General features: G+C 40.9%; 1 protein-coding gene across 1 annotated transcript in view; it reads left to right on the forward strand.

Moving 5' to 3' along the window:
* Window positions 1-21,633, forward strand: part of BNC2 (basonuclin 2) — a 351,100-nt gene that overhangs the window by 193,632 nt on the left and 135,835 nt on the right. The window contains exon 4 of the mRNA XM_015427749.1: window positions 17,405-17,640. Within this exon, the coding sequence (XP_015283235.1) occupies window positions 17,405-17,640 (236 nt within the window). The remainder of the gene's footprint in view (window positions 1-17,404; window positions 17,641-21,633) is intronic.

The following is a 21,633-nucleotide window of genomic DNA, read 5'->3' on the forward strand; positions in this document are numbered from 1 at the left end:
CATGGACATCTGCTCTTTGAAGTTATTCTGCTGTTCCAGTAGAGGGCGCATGAACTCAGCTATAGCCTTTGTTGTCTCACTGGCCGTTTCCGGCTTCGGGGACTCTGGTTTCATTTTTAAAAGTTTCTCTTTGTCTCTGTCCCTCTTCCCCGCCATCTTTTTTCCATTTGTTTACTTTCGCAAAGTTTTTTAAAAGTCTCTGAATATGCACTTGACTGCTTAGCTCGATTGGGTAAGTACTTCTGGGCAATCGTGCGTTTTTCTTCCGCCCCCCTTTCACTCAACAGTTTATGCGCATTGGAGGTGTCCCTCCCCCACTCGCTTTTCCCGTTACGCCACGTAGGGTAGGGAGCATCTTTTATTTTAAAAATCGTTTCTCAGTTGACTCACGTTCATAGTTGGTCTTTCGACCCCGCTTCTTTCATAATTTTTCACGCCTGATCTCCTGCGCTTGACCCAGTTAGCTTCACTTGTACCATTCGGTCTCTCGGCTGGAAGAACCACTGGAGCAAAGGGGAGCCTCGATTCTCTGGCGTTTCGCCATCGAAGAGGCTACCCCTTAAAGCTCCTTGGCCAGGATCCCTTCACTGGGCCCCTGGGGGGGTTACGAGCCTGCTCGCCCCCTCCTTCCGCTGGAGCACGGAGCCACCCCCGGGAGGTCTGGGAGGTGAGTCCGTAAGTGTGCCGCCATCAACCGGAAGTCAGGCAATTTATTTTTCTTTATAAAATCCGGATAAGTCCTATAGGCCATATCCATCTCTTTTATTAAATCTTCTTGTTTGTAATCCATTAATGGGGCCAAGGCAACCGCCAAAAGTTCTTTTAAGTCCTCATTTTTCTTTTCGGGGATCCCATGAAAACGTAGAACATACATGGATCTGTGCAGCTGAAGCTGTGTTATTTGCATTGTATCAATGGATCTTTCCTTCTCTGCTTCATCCACTCTTTTATTAATACTCTCAGTCTGTTTTTCCATCCTTTTCAACATTTTCTCAATTGCTGAGGTTCTTTTATCCATTTGATTCAGGGTTTTTTTGGACATTATCAAGCTTAATGTTGAGGTTAGTCATCTGCTCCATTAGGGGGTGCAGTGCATTTGCTAGCAGTGCGGAGAAGTCTGTAGTTACTTCCTGGTTCTGGGAAGGAGTCATTGGTATGTTATTTCTGGTCACCAGTTTTTTATCTGGCACTCTCCATCCTCTCCCAGCCATAATATCAACAAGAAGTAAGTTTTCCAAAACAAGGCAAAAGTTATACGATTTAGTCCTGCTTTGTATACTTCAGCAGTTTTGCATTTGTTTAACTGCTTATTGTTTAAGCACTTATTTTAGCTCAAAGTCTTTTATTTCCGATTTAAAACCGTTTTAAAAAGTTTGCTCAAAGAAAAAAGGGTTTTTTTTAATGCTTCAAACTTAGGTGCTTCCAATTACTACCGTTCCGTTAGCTTTTTTCATCTGAGCTTTGCTTAAGTCATGATTTGGAGCCTTGAAGATCTTTTGGAAGCATTTTTAGAAGTTTGATTGTGGTTGTTTGCTCCGGCCGTCGTCTCTGGGCACCATTGTGGCTCCACGGTGACGGTACCTTTCGGGGAAGAAGGTGAGCCTCATTTCCTTGGCCGTCACCTTGGAAGAGGCTCTCCTCAGCTCCCCAGGCTGGGGGTCTCCTACAAAGACCCTGGGGAGGTCCAGGATGAACTCGGACCCCTCCTGTCAGCCGGGTCTCAGCACATCTCCATCAGACCGAAAGAGAACACGTCCGAGCAGTGAAACGCTTAGATCGGAAGCCGTGATTTTGGTATCCTGGGACTTGCAGCTGTAGAGAAAAAGAATGGAGGAAATGGGAATATCTCTGTCTTTAGCCATATGTGTCGGGCAGGAGGTAAGCAGAGGCCTGTGACTCAAATGGTGGAAGTTGATTTGGTATCCTTTGTGCTGCCCCAGTCAGCGTTAACTGTAGTTTAGTAAAACTGCTGTGTATCTTTAAGAGCAGTTGCCCCTGGGAATTGTAGTTCTCAGTTAGGGTCCCAAAAGCATCCTCTGACTGGATCAAAGATAGGAATTTTATTGTTCTTTTCCGTTTCTTTGTCTATCATCGCAAGGAGAAGGGGAAACTCATCTCTTTCTCACCACGGCCATAGAATTGACCTAGATCACAAAGATGTAACTTCTCTACCCAGCTATCAGCTTGATTGTGAGTACATGATCTTCTGAATGCATGTGAAGTTAAATAAAGGTGATTTAAGCTTTCTTCAGTGGTCATGCATTCATGCTGGACAGGACAATCCTAGGACCTGCTTTATAGAAAAAGAAATGGAAGAGATTAGAATATTTATGTCTTTAGCCATTTTATTTTGTTTCTGTGCATCTGTATCTGGGGGGGGGGGATAAAGCTGGTTCCCCAAATATGTAAAGTGAGGTGATTCGGATGTCCTGGACTCTACTTCAGCTTAACAAATGCTTCCATATTTTCAGGCCAGGGTATCTAAGAAGCTAGTATTTACTCTGGATTCTGAGATGCATTTGGAGATTCATACTGAGTATCTAGTATGTGAGCACTGTAGTTGTTAGCATGTTGGTCCAATATTGGGGAGATGAAAATGCAAATCCCCACTTAGCCATGAAGCACACTGTGTGACCTTGATCCAGTAACAAACTCATATTAAGTTGTGAGGAAAAGAGGGAGGGAAAGGAAGTATTTCCTTTCAAACATAAATGAAATATAACAAAGTTTGAGTCCAGTGGCACTTTTAAGACCAACAAAATTTTATTCAAAGTGCAAGCTCACACTTTGAATAAAACTTTGTTAATCTTAAAGGTGCCTCTGGACTCAAATTTTGTTCTGCTGCTTCAGACCAACATGGCTACCCACCTGAATAAATGAAAGAGTTACTCTGATTGCTGCCACACACGCTAAGTAATCCACTTTCAATCCACTTTCAGTGCACTTTCAAAGTGGAGTTTTACTGTGTGAACTGGCAAAATCCACTTTGAAAGTGCACTGAAAGTGGATTGAAAGTGGATTACTTAGCGTGTGTGGCAGCAGCCTCTGATTGTCTAAGTGATGGAGTTCATGACCTCTTTCCTCTCCTTTTACAGAGTCCTTTTTCTTGGACCAAGATTCATACAAGTACGAGTGAAACATTTATATTTCAAAAATCACATGATTAATTGTTGATGGTGTGGTTTTTGGAAATATGGGTCTGGGTTGGGTTCAACCCTGTGGCTTCCCCCCCCCCCCAGAAATTCAGAAGTCTATACCCCGACTTTCAGCATCAACTTGGGTCTATATCACCAAACACTTGTACAAAATACGCGTAAATCCATTGTCATAATTATATTCACCCATATGGTGTGTTAACTATGGAGTTTCCCCAAAGCAATCTCTTGTACTTCACATTTGCCCTTCAGATCAGACTATTGAAATCCTCTCTGGGGGAGAAAAGAAGAGGTAAATCTGCATTATAATTCAATAATTCAGTTTCTGCCACTTCTTCCTTATTAGATCCAATTGTTAATTTCCGATCAGTTATGACTTTTTGTACTGACTGACTATGGATTTGAGAGAGGTTTTTTTGTAGGGGAGAAGTTTCCTATTTTCATATCTATCAAATATTATCTATATGCAAAACCATGTGTAAAAGTAATAAGGTGATAAAAAGGAAAATGCAGTTTGTTCATTAAATTTCTTAAGGCTTTCATGTGCAAACTGGGATGTCATAAATGTCTTTTAAATTACAAGAATATTTAGACCTTATTCCTTTACAAATGACTGTTAAGTTGTGTCTTTGGATCAAAAAAAAACCCCACACCCACACAGTGGATATGATCTGTAGACATACTCACAGGTATAAGCAACTACATGAATCAGTTTAATTCCCAGTTATGAAAACTAGGTTTGATACTTTAAAAGGTAATGAGAACCAATGTGATGTACTGGTCAGAGGGTCAAGCTGAGACCTAAGTTGAAATTCCCACTGTACCATGGAAGTTCATTGGGTGGCAGGTGCTCAGACTAACCCACTTCACAGAGTAGTTGTGAGCACTGTTCCCTCTAAGCTGAGTGAGCGTGAGCTAGCTCACAGTTTTTTAGCCTCCAGCTCACACATTTTTGTCTTAGCTCAGGAAGGATGGCTCCAGAGCAAACTAATTTATGCAGTAGCCAAATTGCTCACTCACAACTTTAGTGCCAGTAGCTCACAAAGTAGAATTTTTGCTCACCAGAGTCCACAGCTTAGAGGGAGCATTGGTTGTGAGGATAAAATGGAGACCAGGAGGTGTACAATTCTAATCATTTGTGCTGCAGAATTTTAGAGAGAAGTATCTTGGTCATTGGTTCATAGGCAACAGATATAAATTGCTTTGAAAATCCATAGGTTTTTGGCAACGGCAGCTTCTGATTTGCTTCTAAGAGAACCTTATGCTTCTACACATGAAATGCTGCAACTTTATCATTTTATTGCATTTTATTACATCATAAAGTTTTACATCTTGCTAATGATCCTACAGGAGGCTTAATTGTTTATAGGAACATCTTAATTAAGCAGAGTTCACCAGGTTAAGCAGAATACAAATGAAAAGTGTTGTAAGTGAAACAAACTCTATTGCTATATTGAAATATAACACCATAAAATTAAAACAGAGGTATTTGATTATGACTATAAAAATGTCATATTCCTTTCAGATGTTATAGTGGCTTTGGTTTGTAACTTTACCTCTGCTTTTCCATGTTGCATATCTTAAATCTGTCGGGTGGGAGAGAACAGTGCTTTCTCTATTGACTAGGACATTTTCTTTGGCTATATCTATATTATTTTTACAAAGGAATTTATCCCAGATTAGCTGAGCAGACCCCCCAAGGTTTCTTAATTATTCTTTTCCCATTTGGATTTCAGAAATAGGAAACGAATTCTGGACCATGCCCTTAACAATGCTAAAGATTTCTCTAATTACAGTCTAATTGACTGCAGTCAAATTTGCTGGAGTATCTGGAGCTGAAGTGTGAAATGGTCACAGTAGATGAACTTTATGACAATCGTGCACAAGTGTCCTGTTTAGTTGCAGGGCACAAAGGAAGAGTGATTAAAAAGGATGATCATGACCAGCGTATCATCATATCTTACGGACTATATAACAGCGTGGCTAGTGTCAGTTACAAGGGGGTACTCTATAAAACTACCTTAATTAACTTATATTCCTCTAATTACGATGCTTGAAATCACTATTGATTTATCCAGCAGTGCACACTGGATATTTCATGGTTATCTGTCTGCAAGTATGCTACATACTCAGCCTGCATGAACAAAAGCTATCAATGCTTGCTGTTTCTGTAGGGTAATTCAGGAGTGCATGGCTTTTTTGCTGCTACTTCTTTGCTGCTCACACATGCGTTTATATCTATTAATTCATTCCCCATTTTAAAGGAAGAATAAGTTCATGGAAGCTCTGTAAATTTTACAGAGAAACACCTTTGATTTCTAAGGTTAAATCAGGCATTGGCTTTGCCCTTTCAAGTATATTCTGAGGAAGGAAAATTCTTCATGGCTTGAAAGTTGAGAAAGAATGGGAAATTAATTGCTGTCACACCCCTAGAATGAAAACACTTGATCATGGTATTGGATAAATTAATGGCTGCACTTTATTAATTACTAGTCTGAATAGAAATATCTTATGTCAGTAATCTTACCAAACCCTCAGTACAAGTAACTTACATGCTAAGAAGAATTCTTGATCTTAAGTATCAGAGTTTTGCCCTTCAAATTTGGGCTACACTACCCTGGTTCCAGGCTGTGGACCAGTGTTTCTACTGCTGCTTGTTCTTCAAATGTATACACCCCAAATTATGCATAACATGCCAGTAAGCCAGTCAATGTGGTTTTCAGGGCCGTAGTGTTGACTTCTTATGTCATCTTTCCTAAAGCCACTAAACTGCAAAAGGCTGGATTATATCCATACTATCTCGCGGATGCATCCAGGTACTTTCCAGTTGTTACCACCTTCAATTTCCTGACCAATCTGTTCTGAACCGGCACCTGTGACTTATTTAATAAGGTAATGACCTCTCAGTCTACCCACTCAACTAGGTGCAAAAACTCCTGGCTAACTGCCAGTTCAGAAGGAGAACCCCAAAAGTCCTATTTGTCCCCGATAGGCAACCAGCTTTTTCTATACTTCCAACATCATCTGGAAAGAAAAGTTGCTCCCCCTGAGGAGAGGGCACAGTTTGCCTATGTAGTCCATCTGTGTTCCCTCTTTATTGGATTGCCTGGATGAGATTGAATTGGTAATGCAGCCAAAGCCCCATCATTTGTTTCTTCTAAGGAGTGAAGGCAAATCCATCCCACACCAGCACAACAAATGGTGTGCACCCAATACCACATTCTGTGGCTGTTCTGTGCTGCTATGGCATTGCAGGTTACACTGAACCATGAACGTAAATGTAAAAAAATGTAAATGTAAAAAAAATATATTAAAACACAGGGCACAGGTGATGTCCCCAAGATAAATCAAACTACAGACCACATAGTCCTTTAACTGTATATGGCTGAGTTCAGAATGGCAGTTTGAAGCGGGAGGGAGTTGTGACAAAAAAGAGCCGGAACAAACTGTTCCAGGTTTTCCCATTCACGCTGCAGCGACTGATGCGGGAGCATACCGGGAGGAAGCGCAAGGGAGCGTTCACACTGTTGGCCTGGAAGCACGGCTTTTATTTTTGGTAATCTGGAGATGTTCATAAGTGCATAAGCGCACAAGAAAAAACTCAACTTTTGGTGTTCACACTTTGTTGGTGCGCTTTCCAGGGTTTGCTGCCACTTTCACCAGGTATCTTTTGAACTCCGGAGCGAAGCATTACAAGACGGGTTGAGTATGGGTGGGGACTGACAGATGTGCCTGTGTGAACAGCCCCTTTAATCCGGTTGTGGAACGTTTCTGAAACATGCCTATATTGTGGCAAACTGCCAGTCTGAACTCGGCCTATAAACTCCTCCTTCAGACCTTGAATTTCCTGGTTATCTATACTGATAATATCCATTGCATGGCTTTAGCTCTTATCTCAAGTTGTCCTGATTGTGTAAAACTGAAGGTTCTAGGCTACCATTAAGGCATGAATTGTAAATAATGAGAGTGACCTCAGTAGCTAATAAGGTTGCCTACAACCTGGAAGGGAAAAATATCCTGTCCCATTAAGCTTTTCATGGCATGGACTTAACATTATATCATCTGTTAGATAAACGTGTGTATGGTATGCAAAGGGACACACGTCAGTATACATTTTGAATCCAGGAAGGTCTGGCATGATGTGGTCCAGGAGGTCGCGAAGAGTTGGACTCGACTGTGCGATTGAACAACAACAACATGAAAAGGTCACTTGCTCTTAGGTGCCATTGTTGCTTGTGTGTTACTATATGAAATATCAAGAAAGTAGAGTTGCCAGCTCCAGGATAGGGAATTCCTGGAGGTTTGGGGATGGAACCTCAGGAGGGCAGGATTTGGGATGGAGAGGGATCTCAGCTGGGCATAATGCCATATAGTCCACACTCAAAAGCACCCATTTCTTCAAGGGAACTGATCTCTGTAGTATGAAGACCAGTTGTAATTCCAGGATATCTCAAGGTCTCACCTGGAGGTTGGCAAGTCTAGGAAAATGTACTGTTTCTTAGTACTATTGTCTAGATATCAACATGAAAAGAAGGGGGAAAACCCTAATTCTTCAAACACACAAGTAAACAAAAAAAGAACAGTATATTTCACATTTTTGCTGAATATGCATAATGCTCAAATATGTTTGTACTGCTTGTTTTGCAAGAAGAATTTAAGGACAAAAGTATTTTTCAGTTCTTGTGTTTTCCACAGTCCATTTAAAAAGAAAAGAAAAAGGGGGTAACATAAAAGAAAACACCTGTTTAGCTTGGAGGAATTGGCTAAGGATGCTGTTTTCCCAACAGGCCAAAAGCGACCATCACAGGGCCCCTTTTTTGGTTATTTCATGCGAACATTGGCAGAAACTCTGACAAGCAGTTCTTCATATTTTATTATGTTCTTGTCTGGCAGAATCTCTGTCAGGCAAAAACCTTGTCAGCGGAAAACCTGTCGTAGGATCAGAGGAGACAAAAACAGGTGTCACACAGGCAGTCAAAACTGAAAAGAAAAAAAGATTAGGCTAAAGAGAAAGAGGCAGACAATTACATTAATGCCATTGCTTTTATCTTATAGATGTGTGTTATTATCTCGGGGTGCTGAGTGCGCAATTGCCTCAAAGAAAAGTAGACAGGAGACAAGGGGGAAACTTGATAGTTATTAACTGAAGAGGCAGTGTGTCAAAGCTGGATGAGGTTCAAAGTTTTGCAGAAGGATAAAAAAAATTCAGACAGCAAGCATCATATGTGAACAAACTGTGGTTCTGCTTTTGGCTACATAAATCTAGTAGCAATCTAAATTTCTTCCCTTGGAATTAGATCATAGAGGGGGAAATTAATGATGATTTGGTTGACATTTTTTAAAAAACATAAGCTTTTATTCTGTGTTAGTTCAATTGGGTGATGAGTGGAGGTTTTTTTTAACAAGACAATTAAAACAAATGGCTGTAGCACGACACACAAAGACAGCTATTTGTCAGTTTTGCTGTGTGTTGAAACACATTATTAATGCACTTTTAATTTTTAAAAAGCTATTAAAATGCTTTTGCTAAGTGAAAGTATCCATATGTGCCAGCTGCATATTAGAAGCTCAGAAATTTACCCTTCTCTTGGAGCCCAAATGAATTTGGAGGAGGTTAATCTAGTTTATTTTTAAATGTGATCCAAAGATCGGGCTAAAACAGTCTGCTGTTTCTGCATCTGAAAGTTCTGTCCTCCACCTTGAACGTTTTTAATAGATGGGAAACCAACTTTTCCTCACCTTCCACAAGTTTTAAATTGGAGTAGAGGAGAGAGGAAAAATTGAAATACTCAGAGGATATAGTTTCATAACTGCTGCTCTGACTCTTTCAGGATATTCATCTAAAACATTTGAACTCCCATTCTTTACTATTTGACCTAAAGGGCAGATGGGGATAATTCCCTGCTTTTGAGTACATTTATATCCTTCTCCAGATAACAGCACATTAACCCATCACCAGGTAGCATCTTTTCTTAGATAAGGATAGACACTGGTTGATGAGCACAAAATAGACACTGGTTGAAGGGCACAAAATAGAACCACATAGTAGGCAGCATTAAACTCCCCCCCCCCATGGTTGATGTTACTAGGCGATCTATTTCTTGTATGCCAGCCCTTGACAAGAGTATTGGTCCATACCCCGATATGACTTGTACTTCTTGAAGAGTTCTTGAGATGGTTATGGAATGAAACAATTACCATGTACTATCCAAAGGCATTGCTTGAGAATTCAATGTGAGAAAGTGTAAGAGTTCTCATGGGAAAGGGAGCAAAATTAATTTTTAAGCTACATTGTATTCAGAATTAAGCCATATAAACCACACACAACAGCAACAGTATATCTTGAAAGTACAGCATGGTGTAGTGGTTAAGAGCAGCAGACTAATCTGGAGAACTGGGTTTGATTCGGGCTCTTTTTGTAGCAGGAACTCCTTTGCATATTAGGTGACACACCCCTAACGTACCCAATCCTCCAAGAGCTTACAGAGCTCTTCTTACAGGGGCTACTGTACGCTCTTGGAGGATTGGCTACGTTAGGGGTGTGTCGCCTAATATGCAAAGGAGTTCCTGCTACAAAAGAGCCCTGGATTCCCCACTTCTCCACATGAAATCTGCTGGGTGACCTTGGGCCAATCACAGTTCTCTCAGAACTCTCTCAGCCCCACCTACCTCACAATGTTCTGTTGTGGTGAGAGGAAGCTGCTTTGAGGCTCCTTAAGGTTGAGAAAAGCGGGGTATAAAACCAACTCTTCTTCTTCTTTAAAATATCTCACAGATATATAATCATGGAGTGATATAAAACCACCAAAAACACATTACCACGCTGGCAATTTTCAGCAGTCCTATTTTTATTTAATTTTTTCTCTAACAAACTGAAATAGTTGTACATGATTTTAATCTCACCCCTATTCCACTTTCATCCTCAAGCAACTTCTTAGGGATGTGTGGCGGGGGGGGGGAGAGAGAGAGACTTAAGTATTTGTTGAAAGAGCTGGCCAGCTAAATTGGTGCTGCTGATGAGTAATCTCTTGACCTTGCATGACCATTTAGCCACTAACAGAAAAGCAGAATGTTTGGGACTGATTATTCTTATCTTTATCACTTTGTGGTACAGAGCTTATTGGACTTAACTGCAAAAAACAAAAAACAGAGTTCATCTGAATACAAAATCCCATATAAATTAGAACTTCCCATTCCAAACTGAGGACCAAATTGCATTCTGTAATCATAGTGATCTACAGCTGCCCAGTCTGGTGTACCTCCTTAGGTTGCTGTTTGATCAGGAGACTATGGAGTGGTCCAGAATCACAAGTTTCTTCTATGCTTGTCTAGTTAGTACATGTACCATCATTAAACATATATTTAGCCAAGGCAGTGTGAACTCATGGCACAGTGAACTCCCTCAGTGCACATAGCTATGGCAATGGTTTTGGGTCACTAAGAGGTCTTGCTCCATCTAAGACTAGCTGGCTGAGGAATGGATGAAATAAGAATCTAGTTTTCCACTTTTTGGCACTTGATAAATTGAATAAACCGCTTACCGTTATTTTAATGCCCAGCATGTATTTAATTTTCTTTGAATTGTACAGGGTCTCAAAACCCCAATAAAACATAAATCGAAAAGCAACTCGCTCTCATTTTTTTTTGGTTTAGTTGAAAAAGAAATATGATGTTAAAACTGATGTGCTATAGGTTAGAAGTCTGTGCTGCCAAGTTAACTTTGGCATAGGATACCAAATTTACACTGTAGGCTAATCTGTGCACTGGAATTCATCTCTAAAGGGCTCCTTTATTGCATGAATCATCAAATGCAAGGTCCCTTTACAATCTATGGGAGTTAGTTCACTATCTTTATCAATATTTCTTGGCAGTGGTACATGTAGGGTAGATTACCTTTTCAGAGGGACATTAAAATCTTTATGTAGATTCATATATTTTCCAGAAGTTCATGACTTATCACCTATTGTGTGACCATTTTTGATTATCATTATAAAGCTAAATTTTAAGAAGCATTTATGTGTCTTTCCATTTGTTACTTCTAACAGCAACTTCCCACAACCCTCTTTTTAAAATGAAAGATGTAGTATTTTACAACTTGGTCAGCTAATGCAGCTATTAAGGGGTTTGGTTTCATTGTGAACTGCCATGCACTTTATGCTTGGATCAGAAAGTTTCCCCATGCCAGGGAAGGTACTTCCATCCACATAAAAAATGGACCCAAATGTTTGCCATTTCCCCCTTCCCACTGCGGTTCTTTGCACCACATCCCAGATTCTTATGGAGCTAGAGTAGTTTTCTGTGGCTTGCAGGGAGCTGCAGTGGGGAGGGACACAGGAAAGCCTGGGAGCAGGACATTACTTTTGGTGATTAGCATTCAAGCCATAGCGACAACACATTACAGAAGTAACCTAAGTTGTCTAGAGTGTAGCAATTGATTATATGTTATATTATATTCAGCTTCATCTTACTCATAATATCGCTAGTTTCCATTTGGATATCTGAAAATCATGACACAGAGGCCATATTTTAGAGCACTCTACCTTTTCAATTTCTTTTTGTGTGTGTGTTTTTTTTTGTATGTGTGTGTGCTTGTGAGCCTGGAAGTCATGGTGACTTCTGGGGACCCCAGTGGGGCTAGGACATTTCAGAGAGGTGTCTTTGATGTTACCTGCCTCTGCTTCCTGGCCCTGATATTCCTTGGAGGTCTCCCTTCCAAGTACTTGCCAGGGTCGGCCCTGCTAAGCTTCCAAGAACTGATGAGATTGGGCTTGCCTGGGCTATTCAGGTCAGGGCTATAGAGCACTCTACCTCTGTGGACCGTGACAAGTTATGTTTTTTACCTGTCTTTTATAGTGCTATTAGTCCTGAATTAAGTTTTCTTTTTTAAAAATCTGGGAAAATGTAGATTCGTGGTTATCAACACAATTCCACTGACAATAATACAATAATGCTGATCTGTCCATAGTTATTTATATGTAGGGCCAAAAATTCAATTACAAAAAAACCCACAAATGTTACTGTACAGACGAAGTATGGAAATAAAGGCTGTCACTGGAAATGACATCTTGACAGGTTTAGTGTTTTCCTCTAAGCATACTTAAGTAAATCCCATTGAATGGATGAACTTACTTCTAAGTAAACATGACTGGGATCTGGATGGAAATCTTGCCATTTAGTTCATGCAGAATGTGATAGTTATCTGGCAAGTTGAATCTAGATGGCAAAAAAGGAAGCATGCGTGGTGATAAGAACCAGAAATGCTATCTGCTAGAAGAGACAGGTAGACAAGCAGGAAACAGAACACAATGCACAACCATGGTTGAGAATGCCATGTTCTGTTCAAGAAATTCAGAGGTCAAATGAAACAAGAATACTACTTTACCTTTACAAATAGTACTCTTAAATTATTAGAGACTCTAAAAGCACTCAAGACAAGGGTTGCGCGTCCTGTGTGAAAGATTCAGAAGGTCTCTTGGGTGCACCTGGCTGAAGCATTAAAATGGACTCTGAAACATTTCCGAAGGAAAATCTGACACCACTTTTGGCATCTTCCCAGAAAACCGTCTGAAACAAACCTTGGTCTATATTTCTATCGCATGTATCTGCATTTTTCAAACTGGAAAAGTAAGGAAATTGTACCGTGTTCTGACAGACTGTTGTACATTGTGTATTAGCTTTCCTTCCCTCCCCAAGAACAAATCAATAATATTTTGTGGGAAATCAAATATAATGGATGGATTCAACAAGCGCTACTGTCTTTTCCACACATTTTCAAGTTTTAAGGAGTTTGCTGCATTTACTAATGACTCACAAAATGTGTAGCTGATGCTAAGGGATAAGTAGTGCCATTCTAAGTGGAACTACATTCTTCTAAGCCCAGTGTGCCTAAGGTGTAACTCTGCTTACAGTGGTACTGTTAGTGGTTCTGAAGGTAGTACTGATGAAGCTCCTGTCACTAATCAGCTGAGCAGTCCCAAAGTCTCACACAGGTCCCTGCCACACGGCAGAATAAAAAACGGGCGAAGTGCGGCTAATCAGAGCCGCACCAAAATAGAGACGCTACGGTGGGATCCCACGGATCCCCTGAGCCGTGGCGCCGTTGCGCCCTGGCACGATCAGATGCCGGGGAGGAAGCCAGGTTGGGAGGGGGAGGCTGCCGAACTGCACATGTGTGAGCATACGCAGTTTGGCCAGGAGCCGGGGATGTGCCGGCAGAAGGATGTGCCGGCAATCCCACGGCCGGCCTTGATGCGGCCTTCCCGGAAGAACCACCTTGGTAGGTGGTTTATTTTTGCTGCAGCGTTTTGGGCGGAAGGGCCGGATCGGGGACGGGTGCGCAACACTTCCCAGATGTTGCGGTGGGATCGCACCCGTTTGCTGCGCCCCCGATCCGTCCCTCTCCCGGCCCAAAACCTCTCGTGTGACCGGGGCCACAATATCCCTGGCTGCCCTTTGGCTAAGGAACTTAAGGCTGTGGTCATATGTGTCAGTTGAAGCACAGGGGAAGATAGGCTATTTCCTCCGGAGGAATTTGACACACAGTTGTGAGATCACATAGCCCTTTCAAGCTGCGGGCGCAGCCTGTCACTGTGTGATCAGACACAACTGTGGGTGAGTCGTGGGGTTTTTTTGCCATTTGTTTCCCTTGCGCATAAACGAGCAATCGAGAAATTGCACCTCCGCACTGAGGGCCCCCTATGGAGTATACGATTATGTGCATACTGCGAAGGGGGGGGACATGGTATGGAGTCGGGATGACCTGATCAGTCCGTCCCAAGAGCATGAGAGCATGCTTGAGCAATCAGACAGGGGAAAGACCGCCTGTGGCCCATTTTATCTGGATAATACCAGACTTTCCCCGGTGTCTTTTATCTCTGCGTCCGTGGCAGAGCAGCACGGGTTGCTGACAACTACAGGACACTTCCCAGGTGTTGCTGTCTGATCGCTCCCTTTAGATCCATCAGGCATTTGTGCTTATGTCAGATCTAAAGGAGTGTGTGATTGCAGCCTAAGAACAGCAGCAAGAAAAGGAAAGCTACACCAAGCATGGACCCCCCCCCAAAAAAGAGAGAATTGGCGTAGTTGGCGGAAGTAAAAAGGCTAGGAAAGTAGGGGTAAGAAAAGTAGTGTTGTGAGTAGGGCAGAAAAAATCAGGCTGAAGGAAGAGCTTGAGAAGAGCAAGAAATGAAATTGGTTGAGAAAGTCAGTTATACAGACATCTATTCCAAACATGAATAGTTTTAAAAGTGCATAGTGTTTTGAACTACACATCTCTGAAAGAACTTTACCTCCTTCTAGAATTCCTCAGACTTTATCCAAACTCCTAAACATAGAATGGAGATGTTATGTCAACCACACTAAAGACTTTTTTGATTTAAGCATCTAGTGTTTAAAGATTTATGGATGTTCAGATTTAATTTGTTGTTGCTGTTGTTCAGTTGCACAGTTGAGGCCGACTTTTTGCGACCCCATGGACCACATCAAACCAGGCCCTCCTGTCTTCCATCGTGCTCCAGAGTTTGCTTAATTTCATGTCCATTGCATCAATAACACTGTCTAACCATCCCATCCTTTGCCGTCCCCATCTTCTTTTACCTTCAATCTTTCCCAGCATCAGGGTCTTCTCCAGTGAGTGCTCCCTTCTTATTTGGTGGCCAAAATATTTGAGCTTCAGCTTCAATATCTGGCCTTCCAGGGAACACTCAGGGTTGACTTCTTTTCGGATTGCCTGATTTGATCTCCTTGCAGTCCATGGGACTCTCAAGAGTCTTCTCCAACACCATAATTCAAAAGAATCTATTCTTTGGTGCTCGGCCTTCCTCTCGCAGCCATACATTACTACTGGGAATACCATTGCTTTGACCATACTGAGGTCTCTACTTTTTATTATGCTGTCTAGGTTCACCATCGCTTTCCTCCCAAGGAGCAGGCGTCTTTTAATTTCATGGCTGCAGTCACCGTCTGCAGTGATCTTGGATCCCAGAAACGTGAAGTCTGTCACTGCGTCCATGACTTCCCCTTCTATTTGCCAAGGAGTGATGGGGCCGGATGCCATGATCGTAGTTTTTTTGATATTGAGTTTCAAGTGAACTTTTGCACTGTCCTTTTTCAATCTTAGCAAGAGGCTCTTTAGGTCCTCTTCACCTTCTGCCATTAGAGTGGTATTGTCTGCATATTTGAGGTTGTTGATGTTTTCCCCAGCAATCTTAATTCCGGCTTGTGATTCATCCAGGCCGGCATTTCGTATGATGTACTCTGCATATATATTAAATAAGCAAGGTGACAATATACATCCTTGTTGTACTCCTTTTCCTGTGCTAAACCAATCAGTTGTTCCGTATCCGGTTCTAACTGTCGCTTCTTGACCCTTATACAGGTTTCTCAAGAGACATGTGAGGTGGTCTGGTACTCCCATCTCTTTAAGGACTTGCCATAGTTTATTGTGATCCACACAATCAAAGGATTTAGCATAGTCAATAAAGCAGAAGTAAATGTTTTTTCTGGTACTCTCTTGCTTTCTCCATAATCCAGCGATTGTTGGCAATTTGATCTTTAGTTCCTTTACCTCTTCGAAACCCAGCTTGTACTTCTGGCAGTTCTCTATCCAGGTACTGCTGAAGCCTAGCTTGTAGGATCTTTAGCATGTCCTTGCTAGCATGCGAAATTTAATACAGATTTAATACAGATTCATATATTTATATTTTGCAATAAATACTACATATTCTATTTGTGTTTTTTAAAAGTTGTTCTCTCTGGCCCTTAGCAACTGAGTCTGACTTGTAAGTTTAAATAAATAAAATAATTAACATTGAGCGTATTTGGCAGGATATTGCATTTTGTATTTCTGCAGTGTGAATGCTCTGCAGACAGACAGAGGACTTCAGTCCCCAAGCTTGCCAATCCCTTATCTTTTCTGAACTTTTAAATTAATTTTTAAAAGCCTATTTATTCAAGGTTGACTAAACTGCTAGAATAGGAAAGATCAGACAAATCAGTAGCAAGAAATGAAGTATGAGGAAACCAGTACTCTTTGACAAAATATCCCTTGGGGCAAGTGTGCTGAATGAAGCCAGCAGGGAAACGATAAGGGCATTTATGCTGCGGATGTAGGAAAGCAATTTATCAAGAGTACATGAACTCTCCAGTGACCACAAGCAAAGAAGATACCAAAGTACAAGAGGAGGGAGAGGAGAGGACCCCCTACAGCATTAATTTAAAGCCTGACAAAATTATATATTTATATATACACACATGCACCCACAATACTGTGATGAAAGTTCATTGTGTTAAATGCAGCAATTCATTAACAATCTCTGCTTCATTATGATATAGAGATAGAACTCAAAATTATGAAGCTTAGTAGTGTTCTTGAGGGCTGCATGTGTCACTTGTATATAGGGAAACTCATAGATCCCATGAATAGTTAATCTATGATAAATGCACCTGTGTCTGTTTTTGCTGCATGCACGCAGGTAGAAAATCTTGAGTGGTGTGTCTTAACATTATGTGTCTAGTTGACAAAACAGATAAATATGTGCCCAAATAGAAGTGACATCTTGTGTGAAATCTGCTATTTAGAGAGTGTGTTCAAATTACAAAGACTGGAAAAGGTATATGACAGATAGTCGTGGCAGTTTTGGAGCTTCTGGAAGAAAATGGGAAAGCAGAGGAACTTGAGTAAGCAGTGATTATTGCACTGTTGTGTGCACAACAGCGAGTTTGCACGCATGCATTCAAAGGAGGTATTTCAGCATGGTACCTTAAAGCTAAAATGATGTTTCCCCTCCTTCACAGTAGTAGTTCTTACTGCTCTTAGCAATTTCTCAGTGAACGCTGCTGCTGTAGAAATATCTGATTAAGTGAACTTTAAATTTTGTTAGTCTTTAAGGTGCGGCTGGCCTTGGAACATTGTTGTAGAAATATGTTTTCCTTTATTGTCCTCTTGTAATGATAGGTGTATTTGGTTATAAAAATTTAAACCCAGCTAATACCTAGCAGCTTTTTTCAAACAGAAGCTGTTGTGTTCCAATTTAATAAAATCAATTTGGGAGGGAAGGGTCCAGGAAGAATGCTAATCAACTAGAATTTTAAACTTGTATTCAGTGCTTATAATATAGCTTATTTGTTTTGTCTCTAGAGTTATTTCCTTGCCATTGTTTTTTTTTTTAATTCAACTTAAACTGTGCCCTCTGTATGGGAATGTATTTTTAGACTCAGTGTATTTTATGTTTCTTGTTTCTCTCTCTCAGCTTTGGACAAACTTAGCACCCAGCATCTATACCATCCAACTCAAGTGGAGATTGTACAATCCAATGTAGTGTTTGATATCAGCAGCCTGATGCTGTATGGTACCCAGGCCGTGCCAGTGAGACTGAAGATATTGCTGGATCGACTCTTCAGTGTATTGAAGCAGGAAGAAGTGCTGCACATTCTGCATGGTTTGGGCTGGACACTTCGGGACTATGTTCGGGGCTACATTCTTCAGGTAGGAAGTGGCCTAGGGTATGGATTTCTTTAATAACTCTTGACTCCAGGGCCAATAGGCATGACTTTTTCTCTCTTTTTTATAATGTAAGATGGCTTGCATAAATTGTTTATAATTGGGTGGAGTGGAGGAGGAGGAGTGTTACTGGAAGTTTTGGGCATCTTAAGTGACATGAAGACATGAAGCTCTTTGTCACGTTTTTCTTGTATGTTTTCGTAGCATGGCAGGGATTGGGTGGGAAGCATATAACAGGCTTGATAGGCTCTTGGGGATCTCAGTACTCCAATTCTAAGCAGCTGAAGTTTCTAGTTCTAAAAGTCCTGGAGAGTACTGTGAAATCAAATGTAGTTCAACAAAGAAGCACAAGAATAGAGATTAAATGCAATATTGTTCACTTGGTATGATTAATACGGACTCTAAAGACTTTTCAAATTTATCCCCTTTCTAGATATAATTTTCAGGATTTTTAATAACTTAAAAATAATATATACAGTTTCTTTACCAGCTCCAGGTATTGTCTTCATGTTACTAGAATTATATAGGTAACATGTCCTCTGGCTTGTGTTATAATTTCATTGTAGTCAAAGATGTTCTTTTTTAAAAAATGCTTTGCAGTCAGTTCTTCAGCTGATATGAAAACTACAAGCCCTGATTTAGGCTCATAAGCATGATTCTCTAACACTGTAACTTGGAAAGCCCCAGGTTTTCTAAATTTTTAAGCCTCTTTACTAAGGAGAGTAGTTAAAGTAAGCATAAGAACATAAGAGAAGCCAATGTTAGATCAGGCCAATGGCCCATCTAGTCCAACACTCTGTCACACGGTGGCCAAAAGTACCAGGTGCCATCAGGAGGTCCAACAGTGGGGCCAGGACACTAGAAGCCCTCCCACTGTTGCCCCCCCCCCCAAGCACCAAGAATACAATGCATCACTTGCCCCAGCCTGAGAATTCCTATCTATACATTGTGGCTAATAGTTAAAGTAGAATAAGCAAATAATATTGACATTCTATACTCTGTAGTTGTCAATATGAGATTTTATGTTTAAACTATAAATCTGAGCTACTTCAGATACTGTATATTTAGCTGATGGTGTTTCTTTAACCATTAGAAAGGGCATATGCATAGGGGGACATGTCCTAGTTGTAGAAACAGCTATTAGTTCTCCTTCAAATGTTACAGGAACCTGTGAGCAACTGAATGCAGGAGTTGACTATGCATTTGGCTGGCATCACACAGCCCAGATTAATTTAAATGTCAAAGACAAATTGTAGTTTGTTCTGACAGGCATTTCATGGTTAATTGTTGGACTCACAAGCCATTTCCCATCTCCTCAACCATGGTTTAATAATGGTTAAGAATCCTGGTCATGGGGTCGGGGGGGGGGCTGATTTTTTTCCTTTTGGCCAGACCTGCTTCAAGACTCATTATTCCAAAGTTGCAAATATTGTGTAAAGTTGAAACTATATTGTTGTTGCTGTCCTTAAAGTTCCTAGACTATACTCTGTCTCCTAGCTGGACAACTCTTTATTTACCTTTCTTCCCAAGCAATACCGTTACTCAGCAAATGCAAGCTGCAGTTTGTTATGGCACCCACATTCAGAGATCATAATTGTACTGACATTAGTTGGAGTCTTCTGTTTTCATCCTCAGTGTGAGGTAACGAGGAAAGGGAGAGAAAGAAACATGGTAGACCATCAGTTCAAGCAGGTCCATGCTCATCATAAGCAAACTCTGGTTTGTTTGTGACAAATAGAGCCAAAACAAACTAGAGGCAAACAGGATCTGTACCAGATTTTTTGTGGTAGCTGCACTGAAGAAAAGATTGATTAAGGGCTGCTGGCTGGATAAGGGGTTTTGAAATTCTTGTATTTGTCCACTAATTTGCTGCCATTCGCAGGTCTTGCCAACTGCTTCAATCCAATTTCAACTATACTTATTGCCCAGTTACTTATGCATCTTGTCTCTAACCAGCCCATCCTGGCAACTAACCACCCCCCTCTACCTATATGTAAGGCTTGAGGAAAATTGTTTCAATGTATCTGAAGAAGTGTGCATGCACATAAAAGCTTATATCCAGAATTATTATTATTGTTGTTATTGTTAATTTAATTTATACCCCACCCTATCCCATGAATTAAACTTTGTTGGTCTTAAAGGTGCCACTGGACTCAAACTTTGTTCTGTTGCTTCAGACCAACATGGCTACCCACGTGAATCTGTCCCAAAGTTGTAGTTCACCCTGTGCAGGTGAAAAGACAAGTTCAATGCCTGGATGTTTATCCTCTTCCCTGCTGCTGCCAGAGTGAATAGAAGCTTTAAATCATGGAAGAAGCATGGGAGGAAAGGTTTAAGCAGCCTCTAGCCCAGCAGCCCTTCCCAGATCTTCAAAGCAGCTGCCTGGGGCTGCTAATTATCTTTTTAAAATCTGTGGAAGATCTGACACACAGATCATCCCTATACAGAGGTCTTTCCAATCTCATCTGATTTGGCCCTTAGAAACTTTAATGGAACATCATTGGTTTCCTTTATTAATTATCAGCTTTTCTTATTTCTTGAGGTGAAGGTGTATATAAAAATGTATATATTTGCTTCCTGTCACTTCAGAAAAATCAATACAAACATAAAGATTTGCTTTCTAGAAATACTGAGCCCCCAAATATTTCACAGTTAAAAACAGGGGACACTCATGTGCATGTGTAATGCCTTATTCTGCCATCAAGGACCACTGCCTGAGGCACCCCTGCATTCACAGCATAAATGACTGAAGGCTCTTCTGCGCTGGCTATCTGTTGACTTTGGCTGTAGGGTCTGTTAATAAAAGTTGCTGGATGTGTTTGAGTTGCCGCTCTAATGCTGTAATAAGTACATTGAACTCTGTACTGAGATTAAACATATCTGAAACACTTTTAAGTAAAAAAAATTTTTTTTAAGAAACTGTTGTGGTCAGTTAGGCAATCAGGTTGGTTGGAAGAAACGGTGTACTGGCATTTTGCATCTATAAGAGTGCATTAAGAGCTAGCATTGCCAGCTGCAGGTTGGGAAATTCCTGAAGATTTGGGGAGTTTGGGGAGGGGTGGCACCTCAGCAGGGTATAGTGCCATATAGCTCACCATCCAAAACTGCCCTTTTTTCCCCGGGTAACTGATCTCTGTCTCCTGGAGATCAGTTGTGATTCCAGAAGAACTCCAGGCTCCACCTGGAGATTGGCAACCCCCGTTCATGCATATGCACTGCTTCTTGCTCAGAGATAGGCAGTATGATCCTGAGCAGAGTTACACCCCACTAAATCCATTAAAGCTGATGGGCTTAGAAGGGTGTAATTTTGTTTAGGATTGCACTGTTAACTTCTACAGGCCGATCCGAGAAGATCCAAATGCTAGTGCACATATGTGCTCACTAAATGCATTTTTAAAAGGGAGCCACTTAAAAGAAAAATAGGGGCAGCTTATATTGGCTGGAGATATCAAAAGAGAGGGCATCAAGAGTTCATGACCAAAAACCTTCTGTGATTCATGTTGGATTTATAGTCCAGGTATCATGGCCTGTTTTAAGTTCTGGAAAAGTTCCAGCTAACATGCTCCACTGCTGAGGAAATGTGGAGGCAAGTTCCATTGAATTTAATTCCAAATGAATAATTTCAGGATCAGGGTGCAAGTTTTGAAGACAGAACCAAATGGTAGATTTTTTCTAATAATATTTCCGTTACCTTTTCTTCCTCCAACCCTACTTCAAATCCTTTTTCTTAGTTTATGTAAATAAAACCTTATTATATAAAACTGTACAAAACCTGTGGTAAAAGCCAGTTTTCTGAAAGGTTGTTAATTTGTTTTTAAGGATTTAAAGAGCTATAGTTGCCTAAATATATCATTTTATTCCACCCCCCCAATGATTATCTGCCTCCACATATGCTTTAGATTCGATCCTGTGCCTTGCATTCGCAGATGTACATTTCTTTCTTAAATGATGCCATGTGTGCTTATGCATTAAAGTGTA

The sequence above is a fragment of the Gekko japonicus genome, unplaced genomic scaffold (assembly GCF_001447785.1).
Source record: "Gekko japonicus isolate JY-2015 unplaced genomic scaffold, Gekko_japonicus_V1.1 scaffold466, whole genome shotgun sequence".
Lineage (NCBI taxonomy): Eukaryota > Metazoa > Chordata > Lepidosauria > Squamata > Gekkonidae > Gekko > Gekko japonicus.